The sequence below is a fragment of the Macaca mulatta genome, chromosome 18 (assembly GCF_049350105.2).
Source record: "Macaca mulatta isolate MMU2019108-1 chromosome 18, T2T-MMU8v2.0, whole genome shotgun sequence".
Taxonomy (NCBI): domain Eukaryota; kingdom Metazoa; phylum Chordata; class Mammalia; order Primates; family Cercopithecidae; genus Macaca; species Macaca mulatta.
The window spans coordinates 79,347,746-79,368,038 of record NC_133423.1 but is presented as its reverse complement, the minus strand read 5'-3'; the positions used below and the strand labels follow the sequence as shown (position 1 = coordinate 79,368,038).

The following is a 20,293-nucleotide window of genomic DNA, read 5'->3' as shown; positions in this document are numbered from 1 at the left end:
AAGTATTTACTACTGTTCCTTTTAGCAGAGGGACCCTTCCTTCCAATTAAAGTGTATGCTAAAACTCAGTATTCAGAACAGATAAAAGCCAGCTGCCCTGAAAGGAAAGCACAGGGCGGCCTGATAAGAACATTCCAGAAAACTTCACTTCCAGTGTTGCTGGAGCAGTGGGAAACCCTGCTTCTAAACCGCGACCGCCTTTTTCTAATGCTAACTTTACTCAACATTTCATTTGGGTTAGTGGGTGAGAAATGAAGCCCACAGCTTTTGAGATAAAAGCCACGAGAGCTGCAGATGACGGACGCTGTTACCCCCGGTCACTGGAGCAAGTATTGACCTGGACCCATTCCTTGAAATGCTAACGGGTGAGAGTCAAAATTTCATATTGGTTTTTGGAGTTTAACCTCCTGTTGAGTAAATGTTTTGTTTGCTGTCAATAGCACAGGCAGAAGGAAATCGGTGTCAATTTTCTAACCTTCCTTCCTTGACGGGGCTTTCCACTTCATGACAGGTAGTCACGTATTTCATGTCAGTGCCTCACCATTAGTTGGGGTACAATAAGTTTATCTGGAAACTTAGTGGTGACAAGTTGGGCCAGAGAAGGAGAAAAGCTGAGAGGAGGTCGTGTCTTCCTGCTCTGCTCAAAGGAGACTATGTGATGAGCAAGTTCTGGGGTCGAGTGTGCGGGTGAGAATTGCTGCTGGTGGGTTAGAATCCTTCATGTGTGGTTTTGGGCCAGTTACTTAATCTTTCTGTGCTTCCTTCACTGTAAAATGGAGATGAAGAGTGCCTACCTTGTGGGATTACTGTGAGCATCAAAATAATACACATAAAGAGATCAGAAAAAAAGCTACACGAAGGGATGGATAGATGTCAGTTATTATCATCATGTGCTATGTAATTGACACCAACATTTTTCTTCTTGCTGTTTTTATAGATGATGTCCAAGCAGATAACAGCAACCCCAGGAACAGACTCACTGGCAGTCAGAATGTTTCCTCATGGCAATCTGCTTTAAGAACCAATTTCCTAGGACACATTTTGCTGCTTAAAACCAGTGGCTCCCTATGTATGTTTTGCCACTATTGGGGGCTGGGGGGAGGTGAGCAGGTGCACTAGGCACGTGTAGATTGTTATGGCTTTTGTGTATCTTAGGAGAGCCAGTGCCTACATGCAACTACTGCACGGAAGGGTGCCACAAGCACTGGCAATGCCATTTGAGCTTCAAGAATGAAAGAGGCACTCTAGAACTGAATCACGGCTACTCCACACACACCGGGCTTTCGTCAGCTCCTCTGAAGGGAGGTCAGGTTCACCTTCCTGGATACTCGGAGTTTCCCTGCGCAGGTTTTCAAAAGGCAGGCAACTGACCGCATTAGAATCGTGAATCTAAGCAGGCCTGTCTCGAAGATCTGTTGTACCCCTTCGTCAGAATCCCCTCTATTTTGTGCTTTATTTCTCTGAGTGCCTCAGGATGGGTGCTGCTCATTCCCTGTGATTTACCACCTGTGGGCTGCTCAGACTATTCTGGAAGGTTCTCTTTAGGGATGCCAGTCTCGACCAAGACTGAATTCCTATTTCCTATCAACAGAGCCTTTGAGGTAGAGTTTTACCATCATCTCCTACAGTTCCATCAGTTTACCCATATCCCAAAATTTAACTTGGCTGCTACTTCAACTGCCCTTACTCCCTTCAGGATGGAGAAACCTGTAAGACACAGTATAGCTGACTTCCTAACAGAATGAGATGGTTTTTGCCTTTATATACATGGTAGTATCTTTTTTTCTTTTATTGATTCTATTAGATTATAATGTCTTGTGGTCAAAGATAGTGTCACATACAATCTGAATATCCCTAAGAGTACCTTTCCCCAAGGCCACATACCCAGCTCCAAGAGACTCCATTCACAGCACAGAGGCACAGGCTGTAGTCCCACGTGCGGGGCCCTTCCTAATACACAGCAAGTGAGCAACAAGGATTGAACTCTTCCCCATGCTAATGAATGGGTGGTGGTCCAGGATCATCCAAGATACCCTGAATGGGTCCACAGTGCCTTTTCAAATTTCAGTTTTATTTATTTTTTATTTTTAATTAAAAAAATTTTTTTTGAGACGGAGTTTTGTTCTTTTTGCTCAGGCTAAAGTGCAATGGCGCAATCTCGGCTCACTGCAACCTCTGCCTCCCGGGTTCAAGTGATTCTCCTGCCTCAGCTTCCTGGGTAGCTGGGATTACAGGCACATACCTCCACACCTGGCTAATTTTTATATTTTAAGTAGAGATGGGGTTTCACCATGTTGACCAGGCTGGTCTCGAACCACTGACCTCAAGTGATCCACCCGCTTCAGCTTCCCAAAGTGCTGGGATTACAGGTGTGAGCCACCGTGCCCAGCCTAAATTTCAGTTTTAATACAGGCTTGTCTAATATTGTCAGAATACTGAGCGGCTTCATCTTCTAGAGATCTCTTACCTAATCATTCCTATTCATCTCTAACTGTCCAAATTCTGCCAATTTTTCAGTATTTAACTCACATGTCTCAGTAAGCTCATTTATTCAGTGATTTTTTGAGTATCTGCTATACGCCAAACACCATGCTAAGTGTTGGGGATATGTAGTGGTAAACAAGTTAGATTCATGGTCCTTGAGTTCATAGGACTTAAGGCAATGGAAAACACATTAAACAGTCACTGTTTAAATAATGACTTAAATACAATTTTGATAAGTGCTAAGTTGGAAAGGACAGAGAGCTATGAGAGTGAATGGCATGGGTCCTGACCTACTCTGAAGAGCTAGCAAACAATTCCCTAATAAAAGGACATTGAAGCTGAAACCATGAAGATAGAAAGTGGACAGGGCAGAGCTCCTAAATTCCAAGTCCAGGAGATAGTGTGTGTTCAGGCCAGGAGGTAGGAAGGATTTAGTATGTTCAGGAAACCAAACAAGGCTGGTGTGAGGAATGTGCTGTCAGAAGCCAGGGAGGAGAGTGGTGGGAAATGAGAACAGAGAGGAGGGAAGGCCAGGTCATTAGGACCTTCATTCTGAGCACCACGGAAGCCACAGGGAGGGGCATGCCTCGTTTCCTCAGATGCCTGCTATTGTTAAGGACGAACTGGAAGGGCTCCAGTTGGGTCGGTGGGTGTGGGGAGACAATAGGGAGGCTATTGCAACAGTCCTGGGGAATTAATGGCAGCTTAGCATACAGAGGGCTAGTGGACAGGGCCGAATCTGAGGGGTATTGAGCGGGTAGGACTGACCATAATGATGTGGATGAGAAGAGGTATCATGCTGACTTCTAGGATTCTGACCTGAGAAACAGGGCAGAAGATGGTGCCATTGACTAAGATGTGAACCATGGAGAAAAGCCAGCTTGGGGTGGGTGATGGAAATGAGGAGCACAGTGTTGGATATATTTAATTTGAGGTGTTTACCATCTGAATAGAGATACAGAGTAGGTGGTTGGGTATAAATTCTCCTTCCTTAAATGTCAATAGTCCTTTGATTTCCCTTTTTGGTGCTCTTAAATATGGTTATCTATAGACATGACTTATTTCTCCTGCACATCAAAAATACTTTAGCTGGATGTGATGGCATATGCCTGTAGACCAAGCTACTTGGGAGGCCAAGGCAGGAGGATAGCTTGAGCTCAGGAGTTCAAGACCAGCCTGGGCAACATGGCATTTTTATTGTTATTTTTAGAGACCTTGTCTCTATAAAAAATAAAAATTAAAAAAAGAATTAGCCTAGCATGGTGGTGCACACCTGTAGTCCTAGGGAGGCTGAGGCAGGAGTATCCTTTGAGCATAGTGGTTTGGGGTTGCAGTGAACTATGATTACGCCACTGCACTCGCCTGGGTAACAGAGCAAGACCCTGTCTATAAAAACAAAAACTATTTAAGAGGAGCTGTGTCTTATATTCATCTTCACCTTCTGTGTGCATGCTTCTATGAAAATAACAGTATAAATAAATATATATTGATAAATATATAATTAATAAACATTTATTTTTATAAGTAAGTGAAAAAAAGCCCAGCTTACAATTAGATACCATCACATACCCACTAGAAAGGCAAAACATTTAAGTCTGAACACCAAGTTCAGGTGAGGACATGGAATAATATAAACTCACAGATGCTGCTGGTGGAAATGAAATTAGTACAATCACTTTGGGAAACAATTTGCTATTTAGTAAAACTGAAGACATCCACACCCTATGACCCAGCCATGAGGAAATGGATGCTGTGTGCATCTTGAAACATACTGAAGCAATATTATTTACAACTGACAAACAATCCAAATGTCCATCCACAGAAGGGAGACATAAATTGTATTATATTAATAAAGTGGAATGCTATTTAGTAGTGAAAATGAACAAGCTACAGTTACATACAACTTGAACAAATCATACAAACATAGTTGAACAACAAAAAAAGCAATACACAGAAGAGTATATACCAATGTTGTCCAGTAGAACTTCCTGCACTGATGGAAACATTCTATATTTGTGCTCACAAGTACAAAGGCCACACTAGTTACTGAGCACAGGAAATGTGGCTGGAGTAACAAAGGAACTGAAATTTTATTTTAATTTTAACGAATTTAAACAATTACATGTAGTTAGTAGCTACAATACTGGATAACACAGATATATGTTATATACTTTCACTTATGTAAAGTTAAAAACTAGGCAAAACATTATTATATTGTCTAGATCTGTACTATCTAATAGGGTATCTGTTAGCCACATGAGGCTAATCCTAACTGTGCTGTAAGTGTAAAATACATATCAAATTTGGAAGACTTAGTATGATAAAAAGAATGTAAAATATCTCCTTTATATGTTTTATACTGACTGCAGGTTGAAAAGTTGACATTTAGGACATATTAGATTTAATAAAATATATTACTAAACTTAAGTAATTTATTTCTTTTCTGTTACTTAGTGTGGCTATTAGATTTAAGGACAATTTAATGTTATACATGTGGCTTACATTTATATTTCATAGTTTATTTCTATTGGACCATATGCTCGGGGATACATAAAACAGGAAGGGTTTCAACCAATCAGGCAGCCAACTCCCAACTCATCGCACCATGCTCAAATAAGCAGATGCCTAGCTGCAGCCAATTGGGTGATTTCTCTACTTTGCTTCTCTGTCTGGCCTATAAAAGCCTGCCACTCACACTTCTAGGTGTAGCTCTCTGAACCTCTTCTGTTTCTGAGGGCTGCCCGATTCATGAATTGGTCTTTGCTCAAATAAGCCTGGCTAAATTTAATTTCTCTAAAGTTTGTCTTTTAACAGTACTTAATGGCACTGAACTTAAAAATGGTTAAGATGGTAAATTTTATGCTATGTGTATTTTTCCAGAAATAAAAAAGTACATTTTTTCCGTCCCTCCCTTGTATAACAGCTCCTCATGTTCCACTCTAGTCCCTGATATCCTGGGAAAGGGCATTCATGGGCTTGCAGCCTAGAGTCCTGTGAATTCTTTTGCTAGGCAGATTTTCCTGAGATGGCGAGTTCCCTTTCCCTGATGAAATCAATGCAGCGGTGACAGTAACTCTATAGCTTTATTTCTTTTCTTTTTTTTTTTTTGAGACGGAGTTTCACTCTTGTTGCCCAGGCTGGAATGCAATGATGCGATCTTGGCTCCCTGAAAGCTCCGCCTCCTGGGTTCAAGCAATTCTCCTATCTCAGCCTTTCAAGTAGCTGCAATTATAGGCACCTGCCACCATGTCAGGCTAATTTTTTGCATTTTTAGTAGAGATGGGGTTTCACCATGTTGGCTAGGATGGTCTCAAACTCCTTTCCTCAGATGATCTGCCTGCCATGGCCTCCCAAAGTACTGGGATTACAGGTGTGAGCCACCACGCCTGGCCTCTATAGCTTTCTAATAGAGGATAACAGTCATACATCATGTAGTTTATGAAGAATTTTTGTTTCAGTGATAAAATAAGGTGAACACTGACAAGTGAATCCACCTCCAGCCCAGGAGATCCCTGTGTTAGCAGTGAGAGTGGGGTAAGTCTCTAGAAGGGGTTCGGTTGGGGTGGAGAATGCAGGACATGTGTTCTGCCATGGAGAGCAACAGGCTGGTCATCACAGGACTGTCTAGATCTGTACTATCTAATAGGGTATCTGTTAGCCACATGAGGCTGAATTTCCTGGTTGAAACAGGTCAGCACTTCTCAAGTTAATCCCTCTGTCTTCCAGAATGCAAGAAATAGGAAAGTATCACCATCACTCACATTATGTCAGTGAATGTAAAAGCTAACAAAGTGAAATGATTGGGTCTTACAGCCACAGAACCCCCGCTATACTCTGCTGCTTGGATGTCTAAGAATGACTTGGCACAGAAACTGCGGATTCTTACATGTCCTCTTTCAAACAAAGTTCTTAGATGACTATGAAAACAACAGACATAGACTGTCAGGGCAAATAAATCAGTATATGGATGCCCCTCACCATATGTTCTTGAAATATCATTCACCTTGAATCAGATGCCAATTACAAAGACAAATACGTATCAACCATTCTTTTAGGAAAACTCAGTTATTCCTTGGGGTACTCTTGAGGCTAAATCATATCAAATTTTTATGAGGAAATGCCTCACAGACATTTCTGCCATCTGGCAAATGTGGGAGTCACTCAGACAAAGAATCCAAAAGAAATGCCAATTGTCCACTGATGAGCCCTGCTCCGCAGGTTTGCTTTGAAGGCTTACCAGCTGGGAGGGGCCCTCTCTCCGGGCCAGGGTCTAGCCATTGGGGTTGAAGGGAGGAAAAAGTTTGGAAAACTCAACTGCCTAGGCATAAGATTTGTAAAATTCAATCCGTTTTGTGGTTAACAACAGGTCAATTACTAACCATGAAAGCCATGGGGTCAAGACTATGAGAACTTGGTATTTCCGGGGGACACAGTCTGGTAAGTTTGAGAAGACCTGAGCTGTAGTTTTTAATTACCGTCTGTATTTCTCTGCCAGCATCAAAGCCATTTTGCAGGAAACGAAACTAACAGGGGCTTTGGTGTCCGAGACCATGATTTGATGCTGGCTCTACAGCTCACCTGCATCTGCACAAATCCGGAGGCCTGCTGAGCTTCATCTGTAAAAAGCGGTGACGAGGGGCTACTTTCCTAGGAGTTTTGGGAAGACCAAGTAAGATAATGCATAGTATTATCAGGTGCCTGGAACACAGTACAGTTAGTTCCCCTTAAAAAAATTAACCCTGCCGGGCGCAGTGGCTCTTGCCTGTAATCCCAGCACTTTGGGAGGCTGAGGCGGGTGGATCACCTCAGGTCGGGAGTTCGAGATAAACCTGACCAACATGGAGAAACCCTGTCTCTACCAAAAATACAAAATTAGCCGGGTGTGGTGGTGTGCCCCTGTAATCCCAGTTACTCAGGAGGCTGAGGCAGGAGAATCGCTTGAACCCAGGAGGAGGAGGTTGCGGTGAGCCAAGATCATGCCATTGCACTCTAGCCCAGGCAACAAGAGTGAAACTCCGTCTCAAAACAAAACACAACTCTTTTCTGTGAATGAAAGCAACATCCTTGTTGAAATTTACCAACAAAATCTTCAAAGCACAAAGAGCCAGTATGCTTGTTGGGGAACAGGAGAATAGGGCAGAGCTGGAAACTTGAAGCAGCCAATCTTTCAGGGAAGAGGAGCTGGAGATACTTTTAAAAAGGAAACAGGAGAACGGTTTGAAGACATGCTGAATGCTCTTCAATAATTCCTACATTTTAATCTCCTGGTATCTGCTCAACAACCTATCCCTATTTCTGTGTAGTGGAGCACAGAGTTAGGATCCCGGGCTCCCGAGCCAGAATTCCTGTATGAATCTCAGTTCTGCTGCTTTCTAGTTGTGTGGCCTTGGATAAGTTATTTGATCGCTCTGTGCCTCAGTCTCCCCAACTGTAAAACTGGAATAACAATACTGCCTATATTATAGAGTTTTGTGAGGATTAAGTGAGCTAATATAAATAATCATTAGTAAGCGGCTGGTATATAATAAGAAGTAAATGAAAGTTAGCTATCACTTGTCTTATTAGTGCCAATGACTTAATGACTTAATTTAAGACCTGATCATTTTCATCTGCACTATTTCATTTTTGCCTCTAGTTGCTTCCCGCACTAGTGAATCCACGCCAAGGGCTGCTTTTCTAAAACAGACATTTTTTCCTAACACCACTTTGGTAACCATTCAATGATATAAACAGGAAACTGAAGAATGGTGGGCAAACAAGCAAAAAATCTGATAAAATCATTCAAAAGGATTACTAGGTCTTTTTATTTGCCTGGAAAGATCTCTGGGACATATTACAGAGTGAAGAAGAAAAGAGCAAGCTACAAGGCAGCATGTCTAATAAGAGTCTATTTACATGAAATAATCAAATACATTGGTGTACGTGTAGGTATGCATAGTGGGATAACTGGAAGAATGAGGTTTCTTCTGCAGGGGATAAAATCTGGAGTGATTTTTTATTATCATCTTTATGATTTTATGTACTGCTTTAGTGGTCTACAAGGTTTATATTATCTTTGTAATCAGAAAGAGAATAACACATCTATTCTCATTGAAAAACAAAGAGCAAAGAAAAAATCAAGTCAATAGCTTCAAGAGATAGAAAAATAAGAAGACTGAAATGAAACAGAAAAAAAATGTTAGCAAGGTTTGAATCTGGATGGTGAGATTCTGGGCTATGTTCCCCAAGTTTTCCACAGTGTACAAAGTTTCTTTAATGTGTATGAATTGGAGAAAAAGAAATCTATTTGCCATGTATGACTTGAATATGATCAAAATTAAACTTATGTTTATATCATAATCACAACTCAATGTTACCCCATCAAGAAATGTAACAAACTTTGCCACTTTGAGAAACTCCATCTGCATAAAAACTACTTGCTATTCCTCTCGTATCTCTCAGTAAAAGCCTTTACTAGATGAAACAGAGAAAAGCAGATATTTTTGGGTAAGAAACTGGCACATAAAGACCTTGTCACAACAAACCACTGCTTAGTGTGGAAGAATTATAATCTGCTGAGGTTTTCCCCCCGTGTACACAGGCATGCATTGCACTGGGGTGATGTGAGATTTAGGGCAGGCCCACGCTCCACCCTAAGTCTGTAAAACATGGTATTTCCGCCCTTTCCATCAGGTAACATTACGTTTAAAAAAATCTCTAAGTAGCTTCAAATATTTTAACTCTTTCATATTAAACATGATGGATATTGGCAATAGCCATGCAATTTTAACTTGTGTGTGATTAGACAGTCCCACAGCGGCAGAAATGGAGTATGTCACTGATAATCTTTCACCTCTAACCAATTCCTTCTCTCTGCTGCATACTGGTGACATATATAAGGCAAATTAGAATCACAATGATCTAAGTAACATTTGGCCTCTGAGAGAAGGCTGGAAATTAATTTTAATTACAATTGATTTCTGCAAATAATGGATCTGCTCCTCCTGTGACTGCATTTGGGCCAAGGACTGCTGTTGCGCTTGTTTCAAGGAGGATCTGCAGGAGAGCCGGTGTGCCTGCAATTCAGGAAGTGCTTGGCGCCTTACCCAGTGGAGATGCCACCTCCACTGCAGTCTCCCTGCTTGTTGCCCCCTGGGTTCCCAGCTCTGCCATGCAGGTTCTGAGCAGGAAGTTTGAGTTGGATGACGGTGACTCCGTATGAACTCTCCTCTTCCTGTTGGTTTCATGTGGGTCTTGCCTTGTTTTCTGACTCTGACTAATCCCTGTGTCAGAGCTCTTACTTTATTCTTCAGAATCCTGGCAGGGATTTATTTATTTTACCCTATGCCTTCCTAAACATATTGTGTCCATCTGCTTCTCTCTTGCTCATGCCCACCTGAATTTAATGCCAAAAGCTCGCCTGCCAGTCCATTCTTACCTAACTAAACTCTGGTTCCCTCCCTTCAAAGATACTGTTGGAGTCACTCAATTAGCAGAGAGAAGCACACTGCTATAAAGCAAAACGTTCGAAAAGTGAAGCCTTCAGTGTGAGCAGCCAAGGTTGGCTGACTGGTTAGAAGAATCTGGGGTAGGTCCGAAGTTCCAGTCGCTGACTAGTCACACCTCGCTGTTAGGAAATGGAGTAGGAGGGTGTGGTAACCCACCTCAGAAGGGACCTCGTGTCCTCAGCCCTACATCAGAGTCTCTGCCATACTAGATCTACTAGATTTACCAGTGGGACCCAGCGGCACCCCTTCTCTCCAGGAGACAGTGCTCCCTGCACCAGCTGAGCAGTTCTGTCTCAGGATGGCCGTTATTAAAGCTCCTTTAGCTGGGTCCTGGGCTCTCTACACCCTCCTTGCTCCCTCCACAGATCACCTCCTCCTGCTAATGGCTTCTACCACCACCCATATGACCCATGAAATGGATCACTGATTGAAAATCCAGCCCAGACCCCTCTCTTTCAGATTTCACAGCAGTCTACAGAACTGTCTGCTTGGCATCTCATTTGCATGTTTCAAAACCATCTTAATATGTCCCCAAATCAAACTCATAAGCTACTGTTGATCTCAAGCCAACCTGAGCTCCTCTCCACAGCTGGTTCCCTTCCAGTATTATCCATCCAGGATGGATAATACTGGAAGGGAATGGCCCATCCGTCCTTCCATGTGTCTACCTGTTCAACTGCCCATCATCCATCTAACCATTCATCCTCCGGCAAGTCGGAAATGCAGGAATCACCTCGGGCTCTTTGGTCTTCCTCACCCTGTGTCCCATCCATCTTTCCGTTGGGTCCATTACTTCTTTTGAATTCATCTACTTATTTTCTTTCTAGCCAACATCATCATCGTGTCACACTCGGGCTACTGGAAATTCTTAACAGCTGTCCCTTTCAAACCTATTTTCTCTGCAATCAGATCTAAATTTTCCAATGAAATTTTATTTACACCCTCCCAACCCCTTTAATGAAGTTTCCCTTGTTCTTATAATAAAGACAAAAGTCCTCAACCTGCCCCAGAAGGCTCTGTAGGTCTGGCTTCCACCTCCTTCCTTCTCTAGCCCAACTCCTACCCCTATCCTTCCAGCTCCAGCCACCCAGCCTTCCTTCAGACCCAAGGGGCTCCCCGGCATGACAGGATCTGTTCACATGACCCCCCCACTCCCAATTCTGCAGCATCCGCCCTGCTCCGTCCCCTCTGTTCAGTTGTTTACCATGTCCCAACCTCAGGGAGGCCTTCCTACAACTCTTCACTCGGTCCCCACGTTGTGAGTTTTCATAGTACCATGTTAACGCCTTCTGTGCCCTTAACTTGAATTTTATTTTGTAATCATTTACATCACCCCCTTCTCCCCCACGAAATCTCACAGGGCCATCAGCTTCATGAGGGCAGGGGCTCTGTCGGCTCTTGCTCCTGTGGTCACCCCAGAGTCCCTGCATCTCACACATCTGCCCCTACCCCACTCCTGCTGCTGTGGCAGCACAGCCTTCCCTGCTGTCCCAGCCACCTGGGCAGCCACACTCCTCCGCCTTCTCACCTGTTTCAAGTCCTGGTTGGCATCTCATCCCCTCATGGAGGCTTTCCTTGACCACAATCTAAAAACATCGCCCACCCTGACCAATCTCCGTTCCCTGCTTCATTTTCCTTGCCGCGTGCTCACCTCCTAACACGGGTGTTACACCCTGCTCAGCAATTGTTCCTGTCTTCCCCACAAGAAGGTGAAGCACGACACCAGCACAGCATCCTGTCTTTGTTCCCTGCTCTGTCACTGACACCTAGAATAGTGCCTGGTATGTAACAGGCACTCAGCAAATATCTGTTGAAAGAAAGACTGTGGTTTGGCACAGTGCCTGGCACATGGCAGATCAATACATATTTGTTGAATAAAGAACAGAAGAGAGGAGGAAGGGAGCCTGGGAAGCTTCTGCAGATTCTGGCTCATTATCTCCAATTGCCAGCCCCTCGAAAGAGAAGCCGGCTGCAAGGGGGCTGCCTCGTTAGCAGGGAGATTTGGTGTGTGCCTTAAGCTTAGAGTTAATTATAATTAGGAACTGTTTAGAGTATTAGGAGGGTTATGATTGTGTGTGGAGGGGCTGTAATGGTGGATAGGGTGTTGGTTTATATTTGGAAGGGGCTAGCTCAGCAAATTTATAGTGTAAATAAGAGAAAAGTTAACTTACTTAAGAGCAAAAGCCAATAAACAGTTTTAAGGACCATTAAAACTATTTTACATGCAAACACTGCTGCAAAACAATGAATGTGATCATTATACAACTTCTGTGTTCTTTGAAAAGCACTAACAAGAATCTCTAATTTATGCTGACTGAATCCCCAATTCCTCATCCTAGTTAGTCGTGTTATCCCAAGTCTGAGGCTCTAGGAAGCAGGCTTCCCAGGAACTGGAACTGACTTTTCTAGTTACATAATTTTTAGGCGGGGGATAGTAATACTATTCACTATGCCCATAAAGAAACAGCCGTTATGTACGTGAGTCATTATGTATGTGTGGGTCATTATGTGTGTGGGTATAGGAAGCAAACTAGAGGAAGGGGTAACACGGATGCCCAGGGAAGGGCTTCAGGACACCATGGAAGGTGAAAGGAAGATTAGGAGGCTGGACAGAGAAGCCTCTTTTTGACACTGTCCCTAGAAAGATACAAAAATAACACAACCCAGTAAAGAAACACTAAAAGAGCACCGGAAGGGATGGGACGGAGGGCAGTGAGGGCTAGAAAATGTAGCCCCAGAGGTCACAGGTAAATGACAGCCCACCACAATGCCCGGAAACGGAAGCCAGAGTCCCGCCTGGGCAGAACTGGGCCACTGCACACAGAAGTGCTCACCAGTAAGGAGCAGGATGGTCCCTGAACTACCCACCAGCTCATCATTGGAATCTGAGACTTCAACATACTGATTTTTTTTTTTTCATTTTAAATGAAGTAATGAATCTGCTAAACTCAAGAAGAGTAACACAGAAATAATGAAGACGTGAGTTTTTTTTCAGGAACAACGATCAATATTGTTTTAATGTGGCATTTCTATTCATTTACACAACACGTGATCTTTTCAGAGAATTCTGACATTGAGAAGGCTCACGACTCACCTAAGGTCATTGAGCCACTACACGGTAGGACAAGGACTCCAAACTGTTCCTCCTATCTCCAAACCTATGTCCTTCTCGTTTGTCTGAAAGGTCTTTCCTGATTAGTCTGCCACTCATCCACTCACCCTTCTCCTGCAAGTCCCCAATGGTGTCCCCACAATACATTCTCCATTTATTTATGGACCTGAGATCTATTATTTCATGCATATCTTATCCTTATCTGGCCACAGACTGCAAATTCATGGTGGTAGGAGGTAGATTTAAACTCATCCTCCCTCTGACAACATTGCGCCAGACACACAAATCACACTGAGACCTACATTTGGGGTGCTGAAAAAATTGATCCTAAGTTCAGGGTCCTGAGAGTTGAAAACAATCTTGCTGGTAGAAATGTGCCCTGGGGGGTAGGAAAAAGCTCCCCTTGCAGAATCTGTTCTTCACCAAACCAGGAGTCAGCCAACTATTGTTTGTGGGCCAAATCTAGCCCATTGCCTGGCTTTGAAAAAAAGTTTCCCTGGAACATAGTCAGACCCATCTGTTTCTGTATTGTCTGTGGCTGCTTTCGCATGAAAACAGCAGAGCCAAGAAGCTGAACTGAGATTGAGATTGGCCTGTAAAGGCTAAAACATTTACTACTGGACCCTTTACAGAAAAAAGGTTTGCCAACCCCCTGCACTAGACTGTAAGTACCAGGAGGGCAATATCTATTTGTGTTTTATTATCTTCTTTTTTCTTTTTTTTTTTGAGACCTCCGGAGTCTCGCTCTGTCGCCAGGCTGGAGTGCAGTGGCATGATCGGCTCACTGCAACCTCCGCCTCCCAGGTTCAAGCAATTTTCTTGCCTCAGCCTCCCGAGTAGCTGGAATTACAGGGACTTGCCACCACACCCAGCTAATTTTTGTCTTTTTAGTAGAGGCAGGGTTTCACCATGTTGGCCAGGTTGGTCTCAAGCTCCTGACGTCATGTAATCCACCCGCCTCGGCTTTCATTATCTTTTTTCGGCCTTCATTATCTTTTTATAGCAGTGCCTACCACAGAGTCTGGCAAAAAGAAAGTGATCAATAAATATTTATTGAATAAAGAGATAGATTATTGGACCCTTTTAAGTACGTACTCTCTGTCCAGCTGTGATGAGCAATGGGTAGAGGAACAGAATTCAGTGTTCCTGTGACAAACAGCTATATACCAAATACCTACAAGGGTCAAGTGGAGAGAAAGTGGGCAGGATCTCTGGAGGTATAAAGGAGAAAATCCGTTCGGAATGTGGTGGAGAGCCTGCAGATGTTTTATAGAAAGGAAACAATCAATATAGGGCCATGCCCATGTTTGCCTGCCTCCACCTCCTGAGTAGCTGGAACTGCAGGCATACACCATCATGCCCAACTACTTTTTTTACTTCTTTTTTTTGTTTGTTTTGAGACCGAGTCTCTCTCTGTCACCCAGGCTGGAGTGCATTGGCGCGACCTCGGCTCACTGCAAGCTCCGCCTCCCGGGTTCACACCATTCTCCTGCCTCAGCCTCCCGAGTAGCTGGGACTACAGGTGCCCGCCACCATGCCCGGCTAATTTTTTTTGTATTTTTAGTAGAGATGGGCTTTCACCATGTTAGCCAGGATGGTCTCGATCTCCTGACCTCAGGATCTGCCTGCCTCGGCCTCCCAAAGTGCTGGGATTACAGGCGTGAGCCACTATGCTCAGTCAGTTTTTTTGCTTTTTTTGTAGAGACAGAGTCTCGCTTTGTTGCCAAGGCTGGTCTCCAACTCCTGGCCTCAAGAAATCCTCCCAACTCAGTCTCCCAAAGTGCTAGGATTACAGGTATGAGTCACCGCACCTGGTGAAAACCAGGCCAGTGGGACCAATGATCCCAGCGCCCATCAGGCAGTGGTTATAAAAGCTGCTCCTGGGCTGGAATCCTGCCTCCATTCCTTATTAACTGTGAAACCCTGTAACACTCTTTATCCCTCAGTTTCCTCACCTGGAAAACAGATACAAAAATATTACCTATTTCGTAGTGTTGTTACAGGAAATGAGCAAGTTTCTATGTGCAAAGTACTTAGTGTGTCTGGCATATGTAAGTGCTCAGCAAATGCTAGTTTTTCTCACTCATGATTAAAAAATATATCTCAGTGTCTCCACGAGGAGGTATTAAACTAGATATTGGGAAGAAGCAGACTCAATGTTGTATTGGAGAAAGGCCGTCTGGATCTCTCAGCATACCCAAGGCTACATCCCTTGACATTGCATTCTGTACGCTCAGCACGAGGCCACATCGGTGATGCTACGCAATGAAGTTATAGACTCAGCAATGTCCCTTCCACTTGGTATGGAAAGGGGATTCCCCACTTCACTTTCAAGAATCTCTGTGAATTTGCTGCAGAGCTGAAGGGACTCCTGGAAAGGATCTCATAAGCCGTCGGGAGAAATCTGAATTCTAACAGCGCAAAGCTTCGGTGGGCTCCCAGAGAAAATGAAGGAACTTGGAAGGGTCTAGATAGACCAAGAAACCATGTTTTCCTTCTCTGAGCCTCTGGAACACTGTGTACCGGGCTGCAACACAGCCCTGTGCCATTGCACTGGACTACCACCATAGCGATCTGACTGTCTGGTTGGGTCTGTCCTGGGGACAGGGGCACCATCTCATCTCCATGGCCTTTATGTCCTCAGTATCCAGTGTCAGGAATGTGTCCCACAAGTATTGATGGAATCCACTGAGGAGTAATCAACCCTAGACCTCAGACAGCATCTCCTACCTACAAAGGACTCTGACATGACCACTCTAGTGCTACTAAATACAGCATGCTCTAAAAGCAATTACAAACACACGAAGCTAGCATTTGCACCCGGCAACCCTGGCGATCATTTCTTGATGGCCAGCGGGAAAGCAGCATGTGCTCGGTTGGGACATTTTGTGCCACATATAAGCTCCACACCTCCCCGCCCCCATTTCTTTTTCTAAAACACACTGAAATCTGTGCTGTCCAACGTAGTAGCCACTAGCCTCATGACCTGTTTAAGTTAACAATAGTAAAAATTAAATAAAATTTAAAATTCATGTTGTCAAACTCTTGAACAGCAAAAATGAGAAATAAAATAAAATTCAGTTTCTCAGTCAAATGGTCATATTCCAAGTACACAGTGTAGCTACTTCTATGTGGTTCATGGCTACCGTCTGGGACAGCACAGACATGAAACATTTCTACAGTCACAGGAAATCCTGTGGCAGCACTGCGAGAGAATCTGTACTGTCGCACTAAGAAATGTGAACTCAGGCAAAGACAGTTTAACAGTACTTTCACAATCAATAAAGCTAACAGATCGCTCCCCTGGAATAACCAAACCTTCCAAGTTTGTTCTCTCGTAAGGAATGAGACACGATGCGCGAGATGTTCTCTTGACCTCATCAGCATTGTTGTGCTGTTTTTTAAAATTTATGTATCTTTATAAATAGTATTAATTATGGTAGGCGACTACAGTGGGCCCGTTAGTGCCTTGATGCAGTCACGGATGACGGAGAGCAGTTTAATGCAGGGGATAGATAGTGCGGGCTGTGGGAGAAGGGGTTTCATCAATCTAGCACGCGTCTCAGCATTGCTACAGAACATTAATGAGGCTGGGCTCCACTTAAAAACCATCCAAGGCATTATGGGTTGGGAACATTCAGTTTCACAGGCACTGGGTATTTCTAAGTTATAATCCTAGCTCCTTTGCTAATGAGTGTTGTGATACGGGGAGTATCATTTAACTTCTGAGTTTCAGTTTCCTGTCCTTAAAATGGGGCTATTACTGACCTACCTAACCCAGTGTCCACAGGATTAATGAGTTAACGTTAGCAGAGAACTCTGAGCTCCTTGCATTAAGGCATGCTGTGCATCATTATTTCCATTCATTCTCACATAGCAGCTGGGAAACATTAGGACTATTATGTTTACTCCATCTAATATGCATTTTCCTTCTCAGCATTTTAATGTTACCTATGTTACCCAAACCTTAAATCTTTTTTTTTTTTTTTTTTTTTTTGAGACGGAGTCTCGCTCTGTCGCCCAGGCTGGAGTGCAGTGGCCGGATCTCAGCTCACTGCAAGCTCCGCCTCCCGGGTTCCCGCCATTCTCCTGCCTCAGCCTCCCGAGTAGCTGGGACTACAGGCGCCCGCCACCTCGCCCGGCTAGTTTTTTGTATTTTTTAGTAGAGACGGGGTTTCACCGTGTTAGCCAGGATGGTCTCGATCTCCTGACCTCATGATCCGCCCGTCTCAGCCTCCCAAAGTGCTGGGATTACAGGCTTGAGCCACCGCGCCCGGCCTACCAAACCTTAAATCTAAAAGTAAAACGGGGCCCATAACAACAGTACAATGATGAAGCGGGGGTAGACAGTTATTCCTTTCTTTAGTTTGGGCATAACACCAGCTCTTCTAAAAGGATGAAGGCGGTAATTGCACTGTAAATTACCTCTGTATGAGCCTGGTGGTCAATCTTACGAGATGCGAAAAGGAAGTTCTACAACAGCACAATGACACTGTTGACACTTACATGCAATGATATTCCCGTATCTGTTCTTCATTCTGTTCTCATCTTTCTTAGCCGAGTCCCATGGTGCAGACTGCCCTTCAAAGAAGCTCTAGAAGGAAAGACAGACTGAGAATTAGAACTTGGCACAGTAAACAGAGAGATCTTAACAATGGAGGATGTTCTTAAAAAACGTAAAACGGGTCAAGAAGGAAAGAATGCCCACAGGAACGAGATAAGGGATTATTACACTATATTACATTTTAAGTATTTCATTTAGCTTTTGCTAAACATTGTTTTCCTTTAGTTAGTATCTTACAAACACAGGGATGGAGGCTGAAGAGTGAACCCATGATTTCTCTGTCTAACCCAGTAAAAATGGTCACATGTTCATCCCCATCCCACCTGAATATTTAATACAGAAAAATTAATGTTTCTCTCAATTTCCTTATTGTCGTTTTTCAAATTCTTATAAGAGATACAGTGATGTCTTTTTCTCCCTAATTGCTAATTGAAGAAAAGTTAATTTTTTGTTAAAACATGAGAGTAGGTAAGCTGAGACTGCATGACTTCCAGGCCAAAATCCTGTAATAAACTCTGCCAGAGTTTTCTCTTTATTTTTAATGGAGTTTAGATGTTCATTTATTTAGGGATTTGGCATTATGATGCCTGGAGTCTTTAATCTTCAGTTATTTTTTTTGTTCAGTTGTAATGAAAATGTCCTCTACTCTCGGTGGACAAGTAAAAAAAAAAAAAAAAAAAAGTGTGTGACTTTATTTCCACTTTAGTTCACACTACATTTTACCTTTATGTGGTCAACTATGTGAGGAGGTTATGGGAAAACCTCCCCTAGAAGTGAACAGGATTCAGTAAAGCTATTTCTTGTTTTTGCCACGGTCCTCATATACTTCCTGGCACACACTGGGAAGGAAGAGAGAGGGAAAGAAGAGACAAAGGGCGAGCAGATGAACGAGCACCATTTGGGAATGCGTTGGGGCCAGAGAACAGGGCATTAGGGACTCGTGTCCTCAGATGTGCTCCAGGGTGGCTTTCAAGTTCTCTCACAAACAGAAGCTCTTCCTTCCTCCCCAGTCTCCATCTCACCTGTGGTGTTCAGCCATCTTGGCCATTTCCACCATTTACAATATTCTGAGATTAGTCTGTCGCTAGGTAGAATGTATTTATTCCCTTTTATGGGTCCGACTCTCCCTCATGAGGTAAACTGTTGCTTAGCACTGCTGCAGTAGGACACACTGCTTGCAGACGCCATGGGGTATCTGTGCCCCGCTCTGCCTGCCTGTGTGCTGCACAGTATTCTGACCACGAAGTGGACAGTGCTTGGCATCCTCTGTTGTTTCTGTGTCTGTCTCTGCCACCAGGCTGTGGACTCCCTGAGAGCGGGGGCTGTGTGTTCATCATTTATGTTTGGAATCCAGTAATTAGTTACTGAATGAATGAATAACTGTGGTGTTTGGTTGTAGTATGTTTTGGCTTTGATCTCAAAATGAAGCTTTATTTCTGCAGCTTAAGTGTGCAAGGGGCTCTAAGGCTTGGAAAGCCTACCTATCCACAGTCTGCAGATTTCATTCCGCCGTTGAATGGAATGGACCTGACATAGTTTGCCAAGTTCATGCCTTTTCTGTGGCCTGGTGGGTATGGATACTGCTGTTACCATACAACTGAGCTCGCATCAGAGACTGGCTGGAGAAGATCCCAGCCCCAGGTCTGTCCTGCCCTCAGGCTTCAGATCTTGTCCTCGGTACATCCACCCAACAAAACAGCTGAGCAACACCATTTTATCACACAACTCAGAAGAGTGAAAAAAATAACACTACACACCTAAGAGTTAAGAGGTTTAATCTACTCATCTTAACTTAAGGTCCCTTAGTTGTGATCATAGGTAACACTTTATTATCATAACAGTTTTTACCTTATATTTATCATTTCAAACATACGGTAGGATCAGACGTGCGATATACGAACAGCTGTGTTAACAGACTCGCACTATGTGTCGCTAGTTGAAGAGTGACATGGTTTGGCTGTGTCCCCACCCAAATCTCATCTTCAGTTGTAGTTCCCATAATCCCCATGTGTTGTGGGAGGGACCCAGTGGGAGGTAATTGAATCACAGGGGTGGTTTCCTCCATGCCATTTTCCTGATAATGAGTGAGTTCTCATGAGATCTCATGGTTTTATAAGGGGCTTTTCCCACCCTTCACTCGGCACTCCTCCTTGCTGCCACCACGTGAAGAAAGACGTGTTTGCTTCCCCTTCTGCCGTGATTGTAAGTTTCCCGAGGCTTCCCCAGCCCTGTGGAACTGTGTGTCAATTAAACCTCTTTCCTTTATAAATTACCTGGTTTTGGGTATTTCTTTTTTCTTTTTTTTTAAATTTGAGACAGTCTTACTCTGTCACCCAGGCTAGAGTGCAGTGGCATGATCTCAGCTCACTGCAAACTCTGCCTCCTGGGTTCAAACGATTCTTATGCCTTACCCTCCCGAGTGGCTGGAATTACAGGCATGTACCACCATGCCTGGCTGATTTTTGTATTTTTAGTACAGACAGGGTTTCACCATGTTGGCCAGGCTGGTCTCAAACTCCTGACCTCAAGTGATTCACCCACCTTGAGATTCACCTGCTGGGATTATAGGAGTGAGCCATTGTGCCTAGCCTCGGGTATTTCTTCATAGCAGCATGAGAATGGACTAATACAAAAAGTAAAACACTG

The 20,293-nt window shown here is 43.7% G+C and overlaps 1 protein-coding gene across 50 annotated transcripts in view; it reads right to left on the bottom strand.

The window, feature by feature from the left end:
* PTPRM (protein tyrosine phosphatase receptor type M) overlaps positions 1 to 20,293 on the bottom strand; it is an 829,686-nt gene that overhangs the window by 96,100 nt on the left and 713,293 nt on the right. For all 50 annotated transcript variants that reach the window (XM_077975162.1, XM_077975163.1, XM_077975160.1 and 47 more), the window contains one exon: positions 17,590 to 17,677. In XM_077975162.1, coding sequence (XP_077831288.1) covers positions 17,590 to 17,677 — 88 coding nt within the window. The remainder of the gene's footprint in view (positions 1 to 17,589; positions 17,678 to 20,293) is intronic.